This window comes from Euleptes europaea, chromosome 3 (genome assembly GCF_029931775.1).
Source record: "Euleptes europaea isolate rEulEur1 chromosome 3, rEulEur1.hap1, whole genome shotgun sequence".
Classification (NCBI taxonomy): Eukaryota; Metazoa; Chordata; class Lepidosauria; order Squamata; family Sphaerodactylidae; genus Euleptes; species Euleptes europaea.
The window spans coordinates 66198265-66213152 of NC_079314.1; the positions used below are offsets into that span (position 1 = coordinate 66198265).

The 14888-nt window shown below is 40.6% G+C and overlaps 1 protein-coding gene across 1 annotated transcript in view; it reads right to left on the reverse strand.

Moving 5' to 3' along the window:
- Positions 1-14888, reverse strand: part of ADAMTS20 (ADAM metallopeptidase with thrombospondin type 1 motif 20) — a 98739-nt gene that overhangs the window by 38535 nt on the left and 45316 nt on the right. Inside the window, exon 12 of the mRNA XM_056846499.1 lies at positions 926-1071. Within this exon, the coding sequence (XP_056702477.1) occupies positions 926-1071 (146 nt within the window). The remainder of the gene's footprint in view (positions 1-925; positions 1072-14888) is intronic.

Consider the following 14888-nt stretch of genomic DNA (forward strand, 5'->3'; position numbering starts at 1 on the left):
GACATTTCTATGAAAAGCAAAGCTTTTCAAGTTTATTATTAGGTTATAAACCAGGATTCAGTTCCACTGAAAATGGAATCTTCCTCGAGGCCAAGGAATCTTACACTGGCCCAAGAAACCTTCCCATGGAAAATCTATGTCCCTTTGATGGAAGGCACCTTGACAGCTAGCAGAATATTCCTTATATCTGAGGAATTAATGGGATGGAGCCTTAGGATCTAATTCACTGGCTTGTTGAAGATAAATTCCTTCAGTGTAGTCACAGATGCATCGTATTGCATAGTCCTTTAAACTGCTACACAGTGAATGGAGAGTAAGCATAAAATTCTACCATTCCACAGCCATTTTTACAACCTGCATTATTCTAACTCTAATTTATAAACCTTATCCAGAAAAGCTAGACACTACAGGAACACATAAGTTATTATAAATACACACAATGCTGAGAGCATCTGTTTCATTTGTCCCTATGCCATACAAATCTGCAACTTTAAAATTCAAGCATCTCTTTATTTATATATATCCAAGTATGGCCATATGCCTGAGGGCTCAAAAACAATATCTATATTTTACTTGGCAGATCAGCATACAAAATATGCCCACATTTTTAAACATTCAGAAACAAACATTCATATCTGTAAGGATCAACATAAGCACAAGTATAAAACAGCCTTTCAAATCATGAGGGACAGCTGAGTTGCTTCCAGCTTGATAGGAGACTGAAACAAAGTCAGGCAGCTTGTTATTCACCAAGGACAACTAGCAGTCCTTTACAGGCAAGTAACTGGCCTGAAAGCCATAGGTATATGTGAATGGAACAGTACGGGATTTGAAGTTATCTGCTTTGCTGCTGCAAACGATTATTTATTGTGTTTTCAAACACTGTAAATTGCACAGATATTTCAAATAAAAAACAAACACATACTCAGGCCGATTACACAATCTGGTTGTACTTTTGATGCCACCTCCACACGTTCTGGTACATGAACTGTACGGTCCCCAAGATCCCCATTCTCCATCTACAGGAGCCCTTTCAATTTCTTTGCTTACACAAATCCCATGCCGGCAATGCTGTTCAAGTGATAAACATAACAAAATTAAAATTAAACAGCTAATTCTGTGAGCACAAAATATGACAACCAAAAGAGAGTAGGACGTGAAAAATCAAATAAAAATTAAATCAGGTTGCAGGATTGTTGTGTCATTGCAAACAGTATTAATTTTACATTCAAAATAGTAATTTAAGAGGGTAGAAATCTCAACACTCACTAAGTCCAGGTTTATTAAGAGGGAAACACTCACGCTTATGCATCAAAATGGTACAGAGAATAATTCAAAGTTTGTCTGCTCCTACAAACTTTCTCTGGAGACATGTAAAAACCTGGCAGTAAACTCCAAACACACAAGTTCTTTTAGTTGAAATAGGAAGAAGCCCTAAATTATATCTATCAAGACAGATACCAAGTTTTCTTTGAATGATAAAAAACACACTGTCATGGATATGGTCAGAAATATAGGGGATAGGGGAACAGTTGCTGGATCATAGAGGACATTATGGCACACATAATCAGGACAAACCTGGCCTCTCAAGGAAGCATTCCAAGAAGGGAATCAAGAGACCCTGAATAGAGCAGACTTGAAGGCAGTAAGAAGACAGAGTGGCAGCAATTATATGGCCTTGTGTAGATTAGAAGCATCTAACCCATTATCAATAGATACCAATTGTTGAGGCCTAAGGGTATAAGTGCCTGAGAACAGCAAAAATGTCCAACTTCACTGAAGATATGATCCAAAGATGGAAGTATTGGTTGAGAGCCAGAAGATATTAATATGTATGAGAAACTTGTAATCATTATTTTTAAATAGACTTTGTTATGATAAAAAGTAGTGAGAATGAACTAACATTTTGTATATATATATTTAAAGTTATTTTAACCATGTATGGTGTTTGAAGCTCTAAGATAATAACTAAGCCAAGAATATGCACCCTTATCAAGTAAGACATTTATTTATCTATCAAATTTATAATCCATCTCCCCAGCCAAGGCCAGGCTCAAGGCGACTCACATAAATAGGGGAAGTTGTATTGATTGAGAGCTCTCCTCAGAAGGACCTCCTTGCCTGTGACCTGCTGACTTTTGGGGTAAGAAATCTTTATGGGCTCATGTAATCGCTCTCCTTTAATTATCTATGTAACAATGATGGATGGTCTAATGTTTTGTGGATTTAGTCTGTATTAAGAACACAATAATTATGCTTTAATAAAAAGCATAGAATGAAAGCAGAGATTCTCTAATAGTATTTACTTAAGTACTATATGCAGAATGAACCTTTAGCATTACTGAGTGTACCTCTCGCTAGGAGTTAACTGATCTGGTATAGGAAAACTAACTAGACACCGAGAATTTCTTAAGTGCATACCAATAGTTGAGTCAGGCCTGATGGGAGTCATCCAGAACAAAAGCTAAAACACATTCCTGATGATAGAGTTTTAAAGAGCTTCCAGTAGTCCAAAGACAGACTTTTTCATATGCCACATTCTTCTGTGGGATGGTAACAAGCACTGCAGAATTGGTGGGAAGTGCTATCAAGTAGGTGGTTTGCCATTGCCTGCCTTCGCGTGGGTTAAGAGAGTTCTAAGAGAACTGTGACTGGCCCAAGATCTGCAGCATTGGAGGGTCCATTAACACACTACCAAGAGTGACATAGTTGTCGGAACATTCTGCTTGCTTTTGTTCTTCTCATTGTAACTTCTGTATGTTCCATTCAATTAGTTACAATGAATTATATGGTTACATACCATACAAGCAACATTCAGTCCCATTAACGGCTGCAAAGTCAGTGTGGTAGGTAATCACATAATCCACCCTGGTCATGTAAGCAGAAGATACTGATGTTACCCAAAATGGCACAGGAGTAGCAGCAGAGGTACCCCAATCCAAACAGGAGTATAAGCTGCACACATATAATCGGTGATTCAAAGAATAGTTTAGAATATATACCCACACATTCTAACCATTTGCTAGTCAAATGGATCCAAGGAACGTAATATGTCAGCTCCAGCTAAGTGGTAAGTTAGCACCTAAAAAAAATAATCATCCACACAGTCTTGCATTTGGTTTTGTATACATGGCTATACACACCATTGGGCAATGCTTTATAGAGAAATTTGGACAGCTAACAACCACCATCCGGAAAGTTATCTCCAATGGTACTAATTAATTACAATAACAAAGAAAGATATCCATTCCATGTAAATGTTTTTACATCTGGATGTTCAGTGCTTTGGTCAGGCATGTCGTAATTTTAATAAACACATTGTATTTTGTGCATTGTACAAACTTAGACCACTCAAGAAGGCCTCACAGCCTAAATGTGTTTGGTGTGCATGTATTTTGCTATTAATAACTGTACCTGGTCATAGGAAAGTTGCTTGTAAAAGTGTGACATCCCCATGTGTATAAGTGTAATTTTACAAAAAAAAGTTTAATTTTTTACACTACGGGAAGGTATCTATATATGTAACTGAATTTGATGGATTTTTATGCATTATTTTAAATATTTACAATTTGATTAAAGACTCTGTGATTCTATATGATTGTAGCTTTTTTGGAATTGACCTCGATAGTTCTATATACAAGGTTTTTCTTCTTTTTTAACCTCTTTGATTCCCTGGTTTGTTCTGGGTTGAAAAATCCCCACTTTTATGTTCATTTTAGCCAGTTTAAAGAGACCAGCACCTTGCCAGAGGGAGAGGGGCACCAGTCACTTACTTGTAATCTCAGGACTGAGCCACGTGTAGAACACCTGTTTGACAATGCAAACCACCACATCAAGACTGTAGCCCTGGACTGCTTCATGGTTTTTCTGTGGATGGTAGCATACCAAGTGTTGGTGGGTTTCTTAAGGGTTCAGGGGGCAATTTGTTCCTGTCACAGGATGGATATGGCACATACTATTCCACTGCAGTTGGGAGCTGGCAGATAGGGTGGTGGGTATGTTCAAAGAAGGACAGTATTTGGCAAAAATGCTCACTGCCGATCTAATCTTGATAGCATTCAGCAAGTTGATGATGCAAGATCCCCTATTCCCTCCAGGTCTTTGTTAATATTGTGCAATACCAGACTGCTGAAGCACAAAACTGTATGCCTGTCTAGGCTACTACAGGAAAAAAAATAGGCCTAGCTTTCAGAACAGAGATGAGGCTGGAAGAAAATTACATGCCCCAATTAACTCCACCTAGCTATGCAGTCCTCCAGTCAGTGCAGAATGCTGCCGCTCAGTTATTATCAGGACTATACACATTAAACCCATTCTCCAGTCATTCCCTTGGCTGCCCATCAGCTATCAAGCTTAATTCAACATATTGGCTACTGCATACAAAGCCCTTCATGGCCTTAAACCTTATATCTGCACGATTGCGTCTTGTCCCTCCATGACAAATTTGCTCATCTGAGTCTTCAGCAGGTGCCACCTTGCAAATGGGCAAGATCAACAACTTCCCATACATGTGACTTCTCTATAGCAGCCCCCACCTTGTGGAATGGCCTGCTTGAGGAGGTCAGGAAGGCTCCCATGCTCTTTACATTTTGCAAACTACATAAAACAGGAGGACATTTTTGTAAAGGAAATAGGGCTACATCACAACAGATTGGTCAATAAAATTCACTGTGTTTCTACTGATGAAATACCATGTTTAATATGTCATGCTTTTGTTCAGACAACATTACTTATTATCATGCTGATTACATTGATTTACATTGATATTCCATTGTATAATCCACTTTTGAGTGTAAATTTAAAAAATGCATAAAAATTCTGGCATCTTAATATTTCATATTTTAACAACAGCCAATTTCTTCAGCCTGAAAAACTAGGACCCTACCTAGCCAAGGTGCTAGGAGCTGCAATCTCATTAGCCAGGAAATAACTGCCAGAGAAGCAACCTATGTTTCCTAATGTGTGGCATGGCAACCATATTAATTTTGAACATTCCTTTTATGCTGGCCAATGGCCGTAACACTAAATTACTAATTACTACCATATTAATTTACCAATTACAGTTCTCTTAGAGCTCGCTCAGCCCCAGCAAACTCACAGGGTGTCTGTTGTGGGGAGGGGAAGGGAAGGTGATTGTAAGCTGGTTTGATTCTTCCTTAAGTGGTAGAGAAAGTCGGCATATAAAAACCAAATCTTCTTCTTTCTCTTCTTCGCTATGTATGCAAGCACAGATAATGGCATACTTGTTCATTAATACAGTGGCTCTGAACTGTGTTTAATGCAAATATAAACAATACAATGTTTATGTCCAGAATTTGGTAGAATAAATGAAAAACTAATATTTTATACTTTTTCTCTGTTAACAGAGTTTTTATGGAACACCACAATATTTGAGAATACACCGTATATCCAGTGCAATAAAGGAGGGGAAATTACATTTTCTTGAAATGAGTATTGTGGAACATTTGAAGTTACACACAGAAGTACTGTGCCTACATGGCAGTAATGCGGATAGAACTGGAATATGTCCATATTCACATCTGGGATTTAAGAGCTCATCTAATAAAGACATATCAGCTTTTATTGTTGTGCAGCATCCCTACAGAAGAAACAAGATGAAGTCACAGTAGAAAAAGGATGCACCAGACTTATTCCAGATGCTCTTCTTGTGTATTTCCCCTTAACCACTAGGTTTTATTAGCATATTTTACTTTATTACTTATGCAACAAGAATCCTATGCAATACTGGTAACCTGCAGGAACCATGAACACAAAGGTTTCTACCTTTGTAGAATATACTGCCTGGCAGCTATCCTCATTGTTAACTGAGATCATATGACTACAGCCATTTGCTGTGGGATTTATTTAAGGTTTGTACACAAGTATGCCATTGTAAAATACTTTATGAAGTGTTAACTACTACACAAAGGCACTCCCTACAGTAAATTTCATGTATACATCAACTAGCACTTGTTCAGCTGCAAAGAGAAAACAAGGGAACTGGATCAGATAGGAACCACGGACATGATCTACGGTATTTGCCCTGCTCGCTGGAAACAGATATGAAGCAAGAAAAGGCAGCAGTGGGGGTAAAGAGCAGATCTGAGCATACTGCTTGTTAAATCCACAGTCACCATGGCAGCCTTTCTTGCTGCCAAAGAGATAAGAGCAACCAGCTGGGACCAGGTACTGAACTCTTTTTTTCCCCCTTTTTACAGAGCAAAGTGCAGCAGTCAGTCCTCCACCACTGCCTTGACTTTTTACTGGGAAAAAGCAATCCAGATAGGTTTCTGCTATATTTAAACAGCACATGAGCTTGATGCTTACCTTTTTCAGCATCAGGATAAGCAACAGTATGTGTTTCAGATTTCGGTAAGTCTAGTTCTACCACATTACTTATTAGTTGTCTTATCCTGTTGCTTTTATTTCATTTCCTGCCTTCAATGGTACAGCTACATTGGCCACAGTCTTAAGCCTAACCACGCTATCTTTTTAATCTCCCTTTCCTCTTCTAAGCCCACCCTAATTATAAAAGTTTTTTTTTTAATTTTATTTTATGCTCAATTACTAAAAGACAAGAGGCCAAGGACTTAGTAATATTCAGGTCCTTATCCTGAAGAAGAAAGGAAAAACTTTGATCAATGCTCATAAACTTCTCTAAAAACGGGGTTATCCATCTCTTTCTAAATAAAAGGCATTCAAAAACTAAGAGCACATTCCTGAGGGAGGCAAAGCTCCATAGGAGCCGGCATGACCCCACGCTGGTGTAAGTGCCCGTTTAACCCGGAATAATGGGCACTTACACTGTCCCAGGTAGCACACATGCCAGGGCCTGGGAGCCCTGGGGTGGCGCAGGCCTCCGCTGCCATCGCAGAGGATCTTATATCATGGAAGCAGCAGGCTACATCGGCATCGGGGGGTGTTCTAAGAGGCAGAGCTGGTGTTAGCTTCCTAACCACTTTCACCCCAGGAACGCCCCCTTGAACTGCTGTGTGGTCATGCAATCTTTTTCAGTGGTGCAGCCTCACTGTTGCAGTGGGGAATTTCCCCCTTTTTCTCTTTTTTTATTTTAAAAAAAGTTTTTTTCCCCCACGGCGGCTGGGAAGCCTCTAAGGAGACAGCATGGCTGTGCCGCTTCCAGTTGCTGCAGATTTATCCCCCTCCTCAGGAATGGACTGCCCATGAGCCAAGGTTCCTATCTCCTCCATGTTACAAAAGAACCAATGTTCTGAAAAAGGGACTCCAGAAAATCAGCCTTTTAATTCAGGTAATTTTACGCGATCTAATCTGGTAGCCAAAAATAAAATAAACAATTCAGTATCTGGGAATAGTCAACAATTTTAAATATACTGGAAGGTCTTTTTTTTTTTATATAATAATATTTTTTATTTTCTTAATTAACATGTTAACATATAAAGCAATGTCCAATACTAACAATACTAAAAAAAACCACTTAAAATTTCAAAATTAACCATAAATTGACTTCCCCCTCACCCTCTTCCGTCTAAAATTGAATTGTAAAAACTATTGCTAACGGGATTAATCCCTTTACTATTTTAATTAATGTACTTTTACTCTATCTGACATCCTCAAATTAATGATCAACATAAAATTAATAAAATGTATAAGGGATTAAATCAAAAATATTCTCAACATGGTCCTATTAATAACAAATGATAAACTCAATATAAAATAAGAGCGAATAGGAACCAATATCACAAAAAAAATTAAATAAAAAATATTAACTTCCCCTACACCTCCCTCCTTCCATTGAGAATTAATTACTTTATTAAATTTCCATTTCACCGTAGCTTTCATTTCCAACATATTAATTTCTATAAATCATTCATCTAATTTCAAATATTTATATTTCTAATTCTATACCAAATATTATAATATTTCCATTAGCCAGTCCTTTTAACCAGTTCCTTTAATCATATCAGCAAGAAGGACCAAACTCTTTTAAATTCATCTCTTTGCCCGGAATTTCCAGCATCTTCTTCTTTTCTCCAGTAGCAGTAAACGTCGGGGATCACCTTTGGAGGCTGTTAATAAAATCCCTTCTGCAAACAATTGGTCTTCATAATAATCCAGATTGTAGTCTGTTCAATCCCAGCTTCAAAAAAGAGAATCCAGTCAATTCCAATCTTCCTACTCCTTAAGTCCTCCAAGCAAACATTGAAGAAGTCATCTTGCAGGTTAAAGGGACAAGTATCAAAGTCCATATTGAAATCTCCTGCAAACAGCTGGATTGTTGCCCGTTGCTTTTTAAAGGTTCCCAGTTCCTCTACAGAATTCTCCTGTGCTTCATGTATCTTGTCATCCAAAGGCACCCGGTCTGTGAGGTCTTCCTCCTTCATTATTTGGGTAGTTGACTGGGTAAAGGTATTCATCATATTCATCATTCATGCCATCTGTTTTATTATCTGTTCCTGTTGTTGTAACAGCTGTTTGTGTTGTCTTGCAGATATCTCATTTTGCTGAACCAGCAGGTCTTAAATTATTTTTTCCATAATTACTTGCAAGGGTACATCCAGTAGAAAATATTGGGATGTTTTGTAATCCAAAAAGTTCTTGTTGTTCTATTTTTGGCGGTTTTGGCAGGTCTTAAAAATCCAAGTTTCCAAAATGTGGGTAAAATAACAGTTCATAATAAACAAAACTGCTGAAACATTTTTCAGAAATCTTCAATAAAAAAGTGAAAAATGACTTTTAAAATTTGAAAGTACCAACAAGTTGTTACAGACACTCTCGGTCGGCAAAGAACCGGAAATAGGAAGTTAGCCGGAAACAGTACAGCCACAGACCGTCCGTCGTCCCCGTTTTGTAGTTTTCAATGACAAACCTTTTATTTGGTGCACGAGGGAGCGTCAGATCCAGTTGTGCGTGTTTCAATACTTCCCTTCTCCCATTTGTCAACAAGCTTGCTGCAGTACGATGGTATTCCTAGAGGTCTTCCGGCCCAACAATTTAAAAGACGTAGCAGGAGGACTGGAAAGGTGAGGTGACCAAGGGGAGGGAGGGTTTTATTCCTCCATTCCCCTCAAACGTCACAAAATCCAATTGGTGCTCGTGATGTCCATCCAAAGCGCAATTTGTTTAGTCTACCCACAGATCAAATTGATAAGAGTCCGTGCCACTTTATCTAATGTTCTATCTTTACAGAAATAATCTTGTATGAAGGGGGGGTCGTGGGGGATTCCCAGTTTTTTCCACCAGCCTGGCCGTCTTTCTGTTCCCGGTAAGATCAAAAGTATTTCTTAGTACTCATTTAGATTTCGAAGGGTGAGGTTTTTCTTCTTTAAAATAGTTCATAAGATGGTAATAGGTAATGGAGGTCCAAGCTTAATGCCAAAGAAAACGCTTGCGGCGATGCAATCTCCTCTCGATGCCAGCGGGGACAAACATCCACACCTCCGAGGGATTTAAAAAGTTCCCTCAGAGAGTATGGGAGTCACACCGCTTTCTTCGGGCTGCAGAGGAATTCCTGCGACCCAGTCCACTGTTTAGGGCCGGGTTGGTGTGCTAAAAACACACCAATTCAAAGCGTTTCTTGGATTCCCTAGGGAGCTCTCCCTAGGGACGACTGCTTGGAACCAGCTCGTTACCGGAAGTCAGTTACTGGAAGTTCTAATCCATTACAGGAAACAGAACACACCCTTCTGGCTTGCAGATTTGTACTTCTAAAATCTACCTTTAATAACTGTCTTTTAACCTGTGCCAATGCTACTGCATCATTTTCCACAGATAATAAAAAAGCAGAAGTAACGTGTGGCTGTTCCAATCTTTGATCAACCAGCCTTTTTCAGTTACTCAGTCTTCTCATAGTCTAAGGAGGAGCCTAGATCTGTAATTAAATATAATCTTGTTCCTTAGTCTGAATGCATCCAATCAACTTGATGATTCCAATGAAGGAAATGCAAATTCTGATACACATTTAGGCAGCCTGATTACTTTTCTCAAACCTTTTAGCAAAAAGGTATTGATGTCCTCTAAAATGCCTTCTACACAGACTCCAGTACCATAAAGTATTGGTTAATTTTCCCCCAAAAGGTCCAAATGGCTGCTGGATAGTACCTTCCTCCTACTGCATGAAAAAAACTGATAAAACATTTAGGTATGGCGATATTTGACAAATAAATTGAAATTGGGCTCTCCAGGATAAATACTGGGAGAATAGCACTCCTAGATATCTAAATGTAATCACTTGTTCTATATTAATATTTGCTGCTCTGCATTCCTTTTTCTTTGGCCAAGATTTGAAAAAACAACTCTTTTAGATTTTTTCTGCGTTTATAATTAATCCTTCATCTACACCACTGGTTCCCAACCAGGGGTCCATGAGAACTAAACCAGGGGTCCGCGAAACAAAGTTATAAACCCATAATAAATTAATATTTACGCGGGCGGCATGGCGGCGGCTCACGGGCATAGAGCACGGCGGTGTGCGGTGGTGACTCGTGGGAGCGGCACGCGACAAGTAAGGAACATGCGGGGGCGGGGAGGCCGGGGGAGGGTGCAAGCGAGCCTCACACAACCACACACAATAGGAGAACCACTCCTCAAACCTTGTTTGATGATAGCTGTCGAAGAGGTTTTAGGGATGGAAGCCAAAAAGAAAATACAAGAAATACCTCTATCAAACAACACAGTAAAAGCTTGAATTGAAATTATGTCAAATGACATCGAGGAGCAGCTCGTTTCGAAAATAAAAAATTTGCCATGTTTTGCTTTGCAGTGTGATGAATCAACATACGTTTCTAATTGCAGTCAGTTGCTCGTATTTGTCCGCTTTTTAGACGACAACAACACTATTAAAGAGGAATTATTGATTTCGCGGAAACTGTAAACGACGTCAAAAGGTATCGACGTCATGAATATAACAGCGGAGTATTTTGAGAAACATAGCATTATGTGGGAAAAGCTCGCCGGCTTCTGTACGGATGGCGCTCCAGCCATGTTAGGATCACGCTCCGGTCTAGCAACATTAATAAAACAGAAGAATCCTTCAGCAATAACAACTCATTGTATCATACATCGTCAGGCGTTAGCTTCCAAGACTCTTCTTAAAAGCCTTGTTAATACCAGGGAAATGGCCATAAAAGTGGTCAATGTTATTAAAAGCAGCACCTTAAATACACGCCTTTTTAAAAAACTGTGCACTGAAATGGACTCCGATCATGAGACTCTTCTTTTCCACACCAAAGTTCGTTGGCTATCGAAAGGCAATATGCTGGGAAGGTTATTTGAACTAAGAAAAGAGGTTGAGCTGTTTCTAGCCGAGAAGAAAATTAAAGATTTACTAGAGCTGTTTTCTGATTCGAAAAGTCAGATGCATTTGGCTTATCTTGTGGATATTTTCTCACATTTGAATAAACTAAACTTACAATTGCAAGGTTCTGGAAACATAAATTTAGCAGGTGCGGGAAACATTTTTATGTTTGAAGATAAACTACGTGCCTTTATTTGCAAACTTCAATTATGGGTAGGCAAAAACAATTATTCTGCGTTTGTGACATTAAAAGCACTGGTCGATGATAGTAAAGATGACACGATCATCACAAATATACAAGACAACATCAGAAGTCATCTGCAAATGCTGGTCGATGAATTCCACCGTTACTTCCCAGAATATAACCAGACAGAATCAAAAGATACCCAAAAGCTGATTCGCAATCCTTTTGGTATTGCTGTTGAAGAGGTTGCAGAAGAAATCCAGGAAGAGCTCATTGAATTCCAAAATGATAGGCACTGTAAGGATGCGTTAGAATCAGTTTCTCTTGAAGAGTTCTGGTGTAAAAAAGCAATTTCATATCCTACAGTTCGGGGATTCGCCTTGCGATATCTTATGCTCTTCTCCACAACTTAATTATGCGAACAAGGGTTTTCTGCTTTGCTTATAATTAAGAACACGACAAGAAATCGATTGGAAGCAAGTGATGATATTCGTGTAGCTCTGAGCAACTAGTATTAGCCCCAGAATTGCCCAGCTTGTAAAAAGGATGCAAGCTCAAAAATCACATTGATTTACAATTAAAAGTTCTCTATTATAAAAAATATATTCAAATATTATTCTAAGTTTAATGTTTAACTAACAGTTATGATTAAAGTTTATTTTCAAATTCTCGGAATTTTTATTTTGAACTGGCTAGCATACACTTCAAACCTACAAACATACAGGATAATAATGCCATATTGTCCACATAAAGTAGAACTGTAAGATCTTGTTGGTTAAGAATGGGTGAACGATAAATGAGTCCTGAAACAGCTTTGACAGTATCATTAATATACAAATTAAATAAATAGGGAGATAAGAGAGAACCTTGTTGAACACCTTGAGAGGTAGGAATAGAGTTTGTGGTCTGGCCTTCCAAACTGCACCTAATTTCAGCAGTACCTTGATACAATCTAATCTGTAACCATAACAAACACTAACTAATCGTAGTTTCTTTCCGTTTCTGCCACAGAGTGAGCTTCCATGGTATTTCAACCTGGGTCTCCAAAATACTAGTCCAACATTCTTAACCTCTACACCACACTGGACATGGTCCTCCCTCAAGAATTCTTATTCTTGTATCCATTCTTTCAAGTTTAAACTTCAATAGGTTTCATATAATTTTCCAATGACAGATGAAGGGTAACTTGACAATAATTCTGTGGATTCTGTCTATTCTCTTTACTCTTAAAAGTAGGAACCATCAGAGCTTTCTTCCAGATGCGGGGATACACCCTGAGTTATTTATCATAGAGAATAATGGGGCCAATATCTCAACTCACCATTTTGGATTTGATTATAGCAGGTCTATTGGAATTCCATGCATACCTGGTGCCTTTCCAGATTTCCTGTTCCTTATTAAATATTCAATGGTCTTAACAGGCACTAATGGCCAAAACTCAAGCTCTCCAATCTCAATCAGATTTTCATATTCTACATGTATAGCATCATCATCAGAATATAAAGAACTAAAAAAAAGTAAACAGTGTAGCTGGAGAAATACAAAAAGGAATAAAGGAAATATTCTTACATCTGTTGCTAACAATACACCAAAATTGCTTACTTTTTCCATCATAAGTAGTATAATAAGCTTCTCCATTTCTTAATCACTTCTCTATTTTTGGCTCTTTAGCATAGCTATGTTTGATTTGGAAAAAGGATACAAATATTCGTTTTCATAATGTTATGACTTTTTGTCATAGCTACAAATAGCCCTGACTCTAATGTAGAATGGGGTTGTTAGAAGTTTGTTTTAAATCTTCTAAAGGAAAACACCTTGGGGTATTCTTCACGGAGATTTGCTGCTGTTTCGATGCTGATTTGCATCGGAGTCAAATTTTGGTTATTCACTGCAGATCCGTGGTTTCCCCCCCTTAGCAAAATAAGCCGGGTTAAAAGAGAGGCAATCCAAACCACTTTTGAAACGATCTTTCCTGTGGACACGTGTTTTCTTGCGCGGATGCCCATGAAAAAATGTTTGCTTCGCTCCCCGGGACGTCTCCTTTCTCCTCCCCCAAGAACGGTGATTGGCTGGGGGAGTTTTGCGCTCGGACAAGAATACCGCCCCTTTGGCTGCCTGCCTGCCTGCCTAGAATCCTGGCACTTCTCTCCCTCCGTCCCCGCATGCCTTCCCCGCCCCTCGCCCGGGATGGGTCTTGGAGCTGGGCCCACACCTCCAAGCCCAGGGGGACGTTGGACGGACGGCTCCAGGGGGAGACTGGCGGGGCCACGCCATGTGCTCCTCGCGCGCTGGGGGTGGTGGTGGTGGCAGCTCAGTCTAGGGCAGTGGGGGGGATCTTCAAGAGAAGGGGCTGTTGGCCCTTCTGCCCCAAAGGGGAGGGGGGATTTTTGAGAAATCGGATGGGGAAAATGTGCATCCTGAGAGCGGAAAACCCAAGTCAAAACTCCCTCCCATCACTTTTCTGAAGAGGGGCGGCCAGCCTCCTCTTATCTCCCTCCTCTCTCTCGATGCACTGTGGCCGGATCATGCCAGCGCGCAATCCAGGGGCCTTTCCTCTCCCCCCCTTCGCCATGCACACTGGCTGGATCGGGGCTGGCACACAAGCTAGGAGCCCTCCTGTCTCTCACAATGAAATGTGGCCGGATCATGGCCAGCGCGCAATCTAGGGGCCTTCTTTCCTCTCCCCCCCCCCGCCATGCACACTGGCTGGATCGGGGCTGGCACGCAAGCTAGGAGCCCTCCTGTCTCTCACGATGCAATGTGGCCGGATCATGGCCAGCGCGCACTCCAGGGGCCTTCTTTCCTCTCCCCCCCCTTGCCATGCACACTGGCTGGATCGGGGCTGGCACGCAAGCTAGGAGCCCTCCTGTCTTTCACGATGCAATGTGGCTGGATCATGGCCAGCGCGCAATCCAGGGGCCTTTCCTCTCCCCCCCTCACCATGCACACTGGCTGGATCGGGGCTGGCACGCAAGCTAGGAGCCCTCCTGTCTTTCACGATGCAATGTGGCTGGATCATGGCCAGCGCGCAATCCAGGGGCCTTCTTTCCTCTCCCCCCACCCCCCATTCCCACTTTCAGCTAAACACTTCTCTGGGCACATGGATTCCCTGCCCCCCCCCCAATCCTGTCTATCATTAAAGGACAATGGGTTCCACACCTATAGAAAATAGAGGGAAGCTTTGAGGAAAGCGCTGCCTTCCCCCCACCCCCCAATTTGGAATCTGACTGTTCCCAAAGCAGAACAGAGTGAGGGTGGAAGAAAAATGGAGGAGACCAGAGGGACTGGTGCTTGTTTTTTGCGCTGGGGCTGGTGAACCGCACGAGGTATTCTGCTGGGCGGAGTTGGTGCGGAGCTGGGGGCAGGCATAAACAATGAGCCTGTTGGAAGGGGAGGGCTCCTGCAAAAGGGACAGACCAAACTGTTGTCAAA